The following is a 9,457-nucleotide window of genomic DNA, read 5'->3' as shown; positions in this document are numbered from 1 at the left end:
TGTAGATACAATATAATCATAGTAATAAAACAATTTATACTTTTCTTTCATTGAAAAGGAGCCAAACACTCTTTACACATTAAATATATACAGCATCACTGAAATCAAGATGAGTGAGTAAGGAGGCAGCCAACTGACCACAGCACACTGGGGGAAACAGTAGGGGAAAGGGAAATGTTTTTGCCAGTGACATAAAGGAAAACCTAAAAGCACCACATGATCTTTAACATCCATGCAAAGCAGGCGGGAAATTTTTTTAAGGCCTCATTTTAAAGACACACCCACCCACACATCAAGATTGTATTTATCGACTTCATCTGAATAACTGGGACTTGTACAAGTGGTTTCAAGGTGTGTAAGTGTTTCACATCTGGTGGTGAGACCAGCCCTCATTCCAGTTTATGAACATTTTCTCACAATTTACTAAATGGGATTTCCTTAATTTCTGACACGGATATTTGTATTTAAGACTTAGCTGCAAATGCAGACATCAAGCTAGTAATTCTCATAAGTATTTGTTTTATTTCCCCCCATTAGTACATCAGAAAGATAAATAAATGACATGCTTCCTTTGTAGGACAGACCTACATTTAAGTGTCCTCAGATGGTTTGAATCAAAGCTATTTAGATTTAGACTTTGTGTTCAAGTTAGCCTATTTATTGAGCCTGTTTTCAAAACACCATGATATTAAGCAGAAATATTACAACACTATATCATCCCAACTTAAATATTATGTTAAATATTATATGCCATTATGTTCCAGTACATTCAATAACATCAAGTTCAAGAGAAACCTTAAAAGCAAGCATTTAGGTCAGCAAAGGCCTAAAGTTCAAATTCAATTTTTGACACAGCAATTTTCAATATTGAAGACAAGGAATTGTAAATTTCCAACAAAATATATTCTTTAAACAGCATGATGGGTTTGCACAGCACTTTACAAAAACAAACAAACAATTAACTGGTATTAAATATTAAACTCACTGACTGGTACCCTGAGGATGACAGCCTTCAGAAACAGAGGGAGAAGATTACAAGAAAGTAGGCGGTTTCTCCCAATTTACAAGGGAGAATAAGACAGACTGGCCTGAGCTATGGATAGAGAGGTTACACTTAGATAAGGTCACTGTTATTTTAAATCCACTTCTCTAAGTGCCGAGTACCTCTTGGGCAAAATAAATCAGGCTTTGTTTTGAAGAAGCTGTTTCTATCTCACTGCAAATGCATGCTGTCACAGACTCTGAAAGAGAGAACCGTTGCAGGGTCCAACCCCAGTTAAATCTGCTCAATTTGTCACACTTGATATCCAGGGGGCTGTAACCCAGAACCTGGTCTGAGAGTGGGTGAATTGTGGAATTCCATCCCAGAAAAGGTAAAGAGATGATTTCTGATACCTATGTGGGGTGTACTCAGGGAGACCTAGAAACGGGACAACAGGGCAGCCTACCAAGGTATCATGACAAGGGGTACTTTTCCAGTGGAGAAAGAAGGGTCTGCAAGGAAACAGCTTCTTCAAAACTTCAGGAGGAAATGAAGAATCTCCTCAGTACTGGAGATGAAAAAATCAAACAAATTTACTTTTCATCAACTTAGGTCTCATTTTACTGCAATTATTAATTCACGTAAAAGTTTTGCTTTCAGACAAAAATGTAGATTTTCCTATTAATTTACTAGAAATATAGTAGTAGTAGTAGTAGTAGTAGTGGGATGTGAGAGATCCAGGTTCTCACTCTGGGGCACTCTCTGATGAGTGCCCTGACTGCTAGCTAGGCTACTGGATAGCAATAGCTGGTGGATTGGATTCTTGCAGTTTCCCCTGATGAGGCTGTTTCACTTTGTATAACTAATTGAATAATCATTGGACCAAGGACTTTAAGCCAGAGTTACAAAGGGCTCTCACAAAAACTAGGCAACAAAATAACAGATGAAATTGAATGTTGATAAATGCAAAGTAATGCACATTGGAAAACATAATCCCAACTATCCATACAAAATAATGGAGCCTGAATTAGATCTTGCCACTCAAGAAAGATCTTGCAGACATTGTAAACAGTTCTCTGGAAACATCTGCTCAACATGCAGCGACAAAAAAAGCTAAAAGAATGCTAGGAACCAATAATAAAATAGAAAATATCATAATGCCACTATAGAAATCCATGGTACACCCACACCTTGAGTGTGCAGTTTTGGTCACCCCATCCCAAAAACAACATATTAGAATTGGAAGGGGTACAGAGAAGGGCAACAAAAGTGGTTGGGGCATGGAACAGCTTCCAAATGGAGAGATTAAAAAGACTGGTTTCAGAGTAACAGCCGTGTTAGTCTGTATTCGCAAAAAGAAAAGGAGGACTTGTGGCACCTTAGAGACTAACCAATTTATTAGAGCATAAGTGAGCTGTAGCTCACGAAAGCTTATGCTCTAATAAATTGGTTAGTCTCTAAGGTGCCACAAGTCCTCCTTTTCTTTTTATTAAAAAGACTGGGACTGTTCATTTGGGGGGGGGGGAAGATGTCTAAGGGTCTATACAATTATGAATGGTGCGGAGAAAGTAAACAGAGAAGTGTAATTTGCCTCTTTACATAACACAAGAACCAGAGTCACCCAATGAAATTAATAGGCAGCAGGTTTAAAACAAACATGAGGAAATACTTTTTCACACAACGTACAGTCAACTTGTGGAGCTTGTTGCCACAGGATGTTGAAGGCCAAAAGTATAACCGGGTTCAGAAAAGATTTAGATGAAGTCATGGAGGATATGTCCATCAACGGCTATTAGCCAAGATGATCAGGGATGCAATCTCATGCTCTGGGTGTGCCTAAACATCTGACTGCCAGACGCTGGGAGTGGACAACAGAGGATGGATCACTTGATAATTTCCGTATTCTTTTCATTCTCTTTGAAGCATCTGGCACTGCCCACTGTCAGAAGACAGGATACTGGGCTATGTGGACCATTGGTCTCACCTAGTATGGCCGTTCTTATGTTCAGGTTAGTGCCCAGCCACTGGGGTATGGAATCATTCTTATCTCCAAACTCTGGCTGGGAGAAGATTCCTGTGGTGCAAGAACTGGAGAAAAGTGTCATAAGGTTGCTTTCAGAGGACCAGTCTTGGCATGCTGCAGGAGGGGCTGCACTTTGTAGCATTACAGAGAATTCAGGCAGGGCTGTGCTGTGCCCTTAGGCAGCTAAGGACAGGCTGCCATAATTCTGACAGGGCCACCAGGGCTGTCTAAATTATGCAGGGTGCAGCGGAGCAGCTCAAGGTCCAGGTGGTGCAAAGATGGCTTAAAGCCACCATAAGACCCACTGTCTTACAGGCACAGCCCAGACTCTCCTATCCATGTTTAGCTTTGCAGGAAAGCACCAATCATGGTAGTTCTACAGATATGCTATACAGACACACAAATAAATTTTATATATAAACAGGTCTTAGAATTGGTAGTTGTACTATTCTTTGTTGCCCTGACTAAATGACAAAATAGCAAGTAGCTGTGGTAGGAAATATATTGGACTAAATGTAAGTTTAAGGACGCAAGTAAGAAATTATCTCCATCAGGTCAAGGAAAAGCCATGAAGGCTTTCATCTCTGTATCTAAGATTTTTTTTATTCTGAAGTCTGAACCAACACCTTACGAGTATTACCACTATCCTTTTGCTGTGGCTTGCTATGGCGTGATGATGTAACTGAGTCTCAAATTCATGATTTAAAAAAAAAAAATCTAATGTGACCAATTAAGGGCATATTTTGCATTCTTTGCAACATCTGTACATAAGAACACTTTCACTATGTCTGTTTACTACAGCATACACTGAAATTACAATTGCTATCACATTTCATCTACAACAAAGTTATTTTATTGTAAAGTATCAGAGTGTAGAAAAGTCAAAATGCTCAAAACAAACAAATCTAACCTAAGAGGACTCCTTATCCTCACTAGAACAGTTTGCTCAATATACATGCCTAATAAAAATAATCAGTCATTAATAACCACTGAACATTTGTAATAAATATCTGGTTCCAAGACCAAACCAGCCTGAGCATCATCAGTGGATTTATTGCTGAGTTCACGTCTCCATTGCATGAAAGCTAAATGGAAGTTTTAATGTGCCTCAGCCAGCTGTATCAATGTAACTTATTCCCTCTAGTCAAGCAACACCAATTCCAGAAATGGCTATTATCCCCTTTTCTTTTAGTTTCTTTAACACTATACGTTGCTATTAGAAAAGAACTGCAAATTGAAACATTACTAATCAGCCCATTCCTTCTGACAGTTAAGACTTTAGATTATTCTTAATCTTTTAATGAATTATAATTTGTCCTACTATTTCAGTAGGTATCCTTATTATAAAGCAGCATTTCTTTGCATTTTCCTTTATGGGGCAAATTCTTTCCCCAGACCTCAGCCTAAATCGAGTTGGGCGTGAAGAGTATCCATATCTTGGCAGATCCCCCATTGCCATCCCATTCTCAATTCCTTTGTGCAGGGCAGCACAGTATGGATTCCCCAGATTCTGTCCTCCTTCAACCCTTCCTCTTATGAATCAGAATCACCAGTCTTTGTACATTTGGAGGAGGGGGCAGGATTTGCCCCTTCTGTATAATTAATTACTAAACACAGCCAATATAATACTTTATAAGCACACAATCCTAAATTAGGATAGAGGATTAGTTTATCAGTTTAGAGGATTTATCTTGTCTAGTATTCATATATTCTTAGTACTGCGGACAAAATCCTAATATTAATGGGGCTGCAATTTTTAAGGAGGCTGGCACCCCAACTTCAAATAAGCAGCATGGAGCTATCTTAAAACTGCCGTATCTTGACAGGGTGAGACCCCCAGCTACTAAAATGTCAGTTCTGTACAAGTACCACCACAGGCTTGAGGATGTCATCACAGCATTTCATGCTTTGGCAATCCCTGCCAGTGATACAGACTTACATAGGGCTATTACAAGCCAGCATAGGTTGGAGAAGCCCCAAGGTTGTGTAACTTATGTTGGAGGCCAAACTGGGCCACAGCAGCCTTAGGAATCTGGAAAGCATAAAGGAAGCTTGGTTCCTTTTAACCCTTCCTGATTCAGCTCTGACAACCACAGTTCTAATGTAGCTGAGGTTCTGAGTCAAGCTGATCATTATACAGGTATGAATGAGTGAGCACCACAATACTACAGAAAGCTAGTAGAAAGTTTAATGGCTCATTTGCATGAAAAACGTTGTCAATATCCTTTGATACAAAATCAGTAAGGACAATATGGGAAGTACTGTAAACTGGTACTGTAAATACACAAAATTTTAAAAACTAACTTTTGAGCTAAATTTTTAAATGTATTTTAAAGATATGCATTTTCCAGGATGATGATAAGAAAAATGGATAATTGTAGTAGTAGTTTTTCCATTTTTTTTTTATTTATTTGACAACTATTCAAAAAGTTAGTCACATGAGAACTGCAGGCATAACTGTACACCCTGGAAAAAAGTAACCAACTATAGTGAAATCAGACAAATTTTAGGGTCAACGTCCTTGAAACCAGCAAGAATTCTGGCACAAAGTTCCTCATGACAGAAAATGTGCTAGAAGGGGAAAAAAGAGGGGTTGATATGGTGCAAGTGAACTCTGCTCTGCTGAGAGAGCCACAGGCATTCAGTTCAGCCTGAAAAGTTGATGGCATTGGCCACAGAGGGGTAGTGGCCAGGAGGTGCATTTATTCAGTATTTCCACACTGCAGCTTCCTTCAGTGGGACTATGGAAGCCTTGGCTCAGCGCTTTAAAATGCCAGAAGGGATCAAAAGGAATATTTCTTAGGTAGCACTAGGCCAGCGTAGGATGTGCCATGTGTACTCCTGTATCCACAAGAATGAATCTCGCCAGTGTCCATGATAAACTATCACAATTGAACCAATGGAACTGATCTTAATGGTTAGAAAGATGAAAAGTAGATGGCTGAGTTGCCATTGCCATAGTTTCTAGTGTTGCCAGTAAGGGATGTACCTGTTCTCCAAAAGATTTTTTTAGGTTCTCAGATATTTCCTGAATAAACTCTGGAAGTTTCTGGAAAGTCTGTAGCTCTCCAACATAAAGATCTACTAACCAATCAGTAAGAGACCCACTTTTCAATTTACAGCCATTAATAGCTACTAATGGAAGTGAATTTAAGTGGGCTACTTCTTTAAAAGGTAAAGGAGAGGGTGAAGATAAGTTATAAACTGAACAAAAATTTAGCAACAACTTATTAAATAAAATTAACCAAAGTTCTCTTTGCTGGCTGTGGAAATCTTTTTCCACACGTTCATAGAAGTCCTTGACAGTCTCTTCTGGGTGGACAATATCCAAAAGTTCTTGTTTTACTGCTAGGGACTCCACATAATCCAGTGGCAATTTCCCATAAAAGTCCCTCTGCTGTAGGAGCAGTGGTCCTGCAAGAAAAATATAAAGCATTAATAGTAACAGCATTTTTAAGATAGCAGCTGAGCAGTGCTGCTATTTTTTGGGGAAGGGAGCAGCACCTAGGGGTTCTGTTTATAACCTCTTTTAGTACTAAATTATGTTGGCACAAATTAACTAATTACATACTGACTGCCTAGTCAAGACACATTAGTAAGCAATTTCAAGTCAACTGCCTAGTTTTGTACAGAATTATAAGCGCCTTGGTTTACCACCTGATATATTATATGAAAAGCAAATTATTATTTGGAAAAGGAAAAAAATCACAATCATCTTAATTATTTTAAATTTAAGTGATAATATACTGCAAACATACAAACTAACATGCATTATATTGGAAGTGTTGCAAATGTTAATTGTCCGGCTACACTGGAAGAAGGAAAGGAGCATATGTATATGGTTTAATCAGGACGCAACTTTATTATTTGATGTCTGGGACTACCCAGCAGATAAGTGTACAGTGCAGCTAACTCCATGTTCATTCGATGTCCACCTGGGGACTTCTGCCAGCCCCCACTTCTCCTTTTCCATCCTGGTCCCAGACAACCCATTGCTGGGACATTACCATCCCCCCACCTGGAATGAGGGTTAAGGTGGGCTATCAAGGAATTGGGGGTTGGCTCCCTGCCATGCCAGTCATTGGTGCCCCGAACCCCACCCTGTTCAGCTCCTTTAACAAACACCTCCTTTAAGTTTTTTACCAAGGAGCTTCTCCCACCAGACTTGCCCTTATCAACTCCCCTGGTTCCTGAGGGATGAGTCAGTGTCACAATGCTGACCCCACCCTGCCTTTGCAGCAATGTCTGTGCCTCTCTCGTCCCAATCCTTAAATTGATATACCCCTTTCCCCAGCAAGCCAGACAATGTCCCTTCCCCGCACTCCGCTGATTTAAGGTGCAGTGTGGTCAGTTTCATTAAGAATTTCTAGTGATCAGTTATTTGATATACTCTTGCAGAAGCTGGGCCCAAATACAGCATTAATTAGCAAAGTCCAGATTTTACCTTATGTTATTGCTGGGCTGGCTAAAGCACAAGCTGGTCAAGTAACTTTTCCCCAGGTCATGCACCAAGTCAGCTGGCAAGATGAGAATCCAGGTCCCTCTCAGCTACTAAATACTAAGTTACAATACCTGTTTTTAGCAATCTCTGCAATACAGAGGCTAGGTATTGTATTAAACTGTGTTCAATTAACTTTCAACAGGCAACATGTTAGCTCTTCAGACTGTGTCAGATTCTTCCTTTTAATAATCCCTAAATGTATTACTAAAATAGTTTGTCAAATTTGTAACACTTTACAAATGTATTGATCACAAGTAAATTAAATGGTCACACCAGAAATATGTTAATGCACAACACATGGTGTTTTCAAGACTGCTTATTTAAGTTGCAAATTTGGGTTGCTATAAAATGGCATCGTTTCTTTAACATAATGTGTCTATTAGCCATCTTTCGATAAGGTAAATTGCAGTTTAAACTCTAATAGAAGGTTATTGTACCATGTACATAACACTAAATCTAGCAACAATAGCTAGAGTATTTTAAATTACTTAATGCTGCTTTAACTATAATACTGTTTTAACCTAACACTGATTATGTAAAGTAGCTACAATAACTTTTGCAAAGTGAAGCCTTTTTGAAGAAAAAGAGAATACCTTGTAAAAATCTGAATACTAGAGAGAGAAAGAGAAAATGAAAGTTAATGCAGAAATGCTCCAAATTACAGCTACCAAGCCTTAGTGAATCTAAGATGAATGTGTAATGCAGTTCCCACAACCATGGTGTCAAACTGGTTGACAGGCCAAAACCTAGAATCTGACAAAGGCAAAGATAAGGCTGCATGGAGTCTGTACAGTTGCCAGAAAACCTTGATAAATGCAAGTGCAAGTAGATCTCCCCGAGGACAAGAGGATCATCCACTGCCTATTCTTCACAAAGGCTCAGGAAAAATGCACATCTGTCAGTGCAATGCCATTTTCTATTGAAGAGTTGGGCTTACTATAATATTGGCTCTTGTATCACTTAGACCAGTTGAAGGGAGGCCAGGTATTGGCTTGGCATGTCAGATACATGGGTGAGTAGACAAATAAAACACCTGGGAGCCACAGCATTGAAGCTCATCAAACATACCGAGGTAGAACAGCAGAAGAATGTATTGATTAAGAGATGATGTCTGCCCAACAGACACAGAAGTAGCCTTTAGGGGGCAGGAGAAGACTGTAAATACAGAAGTCTTATAATTCCAAAAACCAAACATAATTTTGTCTCTAGCTGAATTAAGTTATAAGTCATCTAAATACAGTGCATTCTTTTGCCTTATGTGGTTATGTGCAGAATGATCACTATCACAAAGATTTGGACATGGGATATAATACATAGAGATTAGATTGACACAAAGTAGGTGTGAACAGTACAAGCAACATAAATCTTTGTTTTAGCAGATGAGACATTAACTGTCTTTTTTAAACAGTCAATTTTTTACATGAGCTTTGTTCATGAACACAGTAAGTTAATTCAGCTGGTATAGCATTTATCAAGACATGATCTAAGAATCCTGTCACTAAAGAAAAAAATTATTAAAAGCATGCATTGTAAATTGTATTGGGAGCAATGTATGCATGTTAAACTATGGTCTCCCTCCTATTGGTACCCCTCTCCCCAAACAGCAGTTATGACAACTACAAAATGCCCTTTCTTCAGCTAGTTTGTCAGCAAACCGTATTTTTTAAAGATAACCATTTTCATAAATACTGAGCAAGTTTTCATTTAAATTTATAAACACGACCTAGAAAACTAGACTAGCAAATCTCTATAGAAATCCTTGCAATATTGATTAAAACAATAAAAAAATTCTGTAGATTTGCTTGGTAACTGGGTAATCTTTATGTTCACTCTCTAAAATCTTTCAGAATATAACTCTCTAACTCATCATGGGAGTATAAAACATTTTAAACAAAGAAAAAAAATCAAACCACTCAAACCCTGAAAAGAATTTACAAGTCAAGGATATATT

General features: G+C 38.6%; 1 protein-coding gene across 6 annotated transcripts in view; it reads right to left on the bottom strand.

Moving 5' to 3' along the window:
- Positions 1-2,475: 2,475 nt before the first annotated feature.
- The window catches only part of SLF1 (SMC5-SMC6 complex localization factor 1), a 74,870-nt gene continuing 67,888 nt past the window's right edge, over positions 2,476-9,457 (bottom strand). For 2 of the 6 annotated variants that reach the window (XM_073344504.1, XM_073344507.1), the window contains 2 exons: positions 8,100-8,117; positions 2,476-6,419 (listed from right to left, as the gene is read on the bottom strand). In XM_073344504.1, coding sequence (XP_073200605.1) covers positions 5,917-6,419; positions 8,100-8,117 — 521 coding nt within the window. In that variant the 3' untranslated portion in view covers positions 2,476-5,916. Of the gene's footprint in view, positions 8,662-9,457 lie in introns of all 6 variants that reach the window. The other 4 variants (XR_012158967.1, XR_012158968.1, XM_073344506.1 and 1 more) reach the window with 4 other exon arrangements.

The sequence above is a fragment of the Lepidochelys kempii genome, chromosome 5 (genome assembly GCF_965140265.1).
Source record: "Lepidochelys kempii isolate rLepKem1 chromosome 5, rLepKem1.hap2, whole genome shotgun sequence".
NCBI classification, from domain to species: domain Eukaryota; kingdom Metazoa; phylum Chordata; order Testudines; family Cheloniidae; genus Lepidochelys; species Lepidochelys kempii.
Note: the sequence above shows the minus strand (reverse complement) of the source record. Positions and strands in the feature narration are given on the sequence as shown.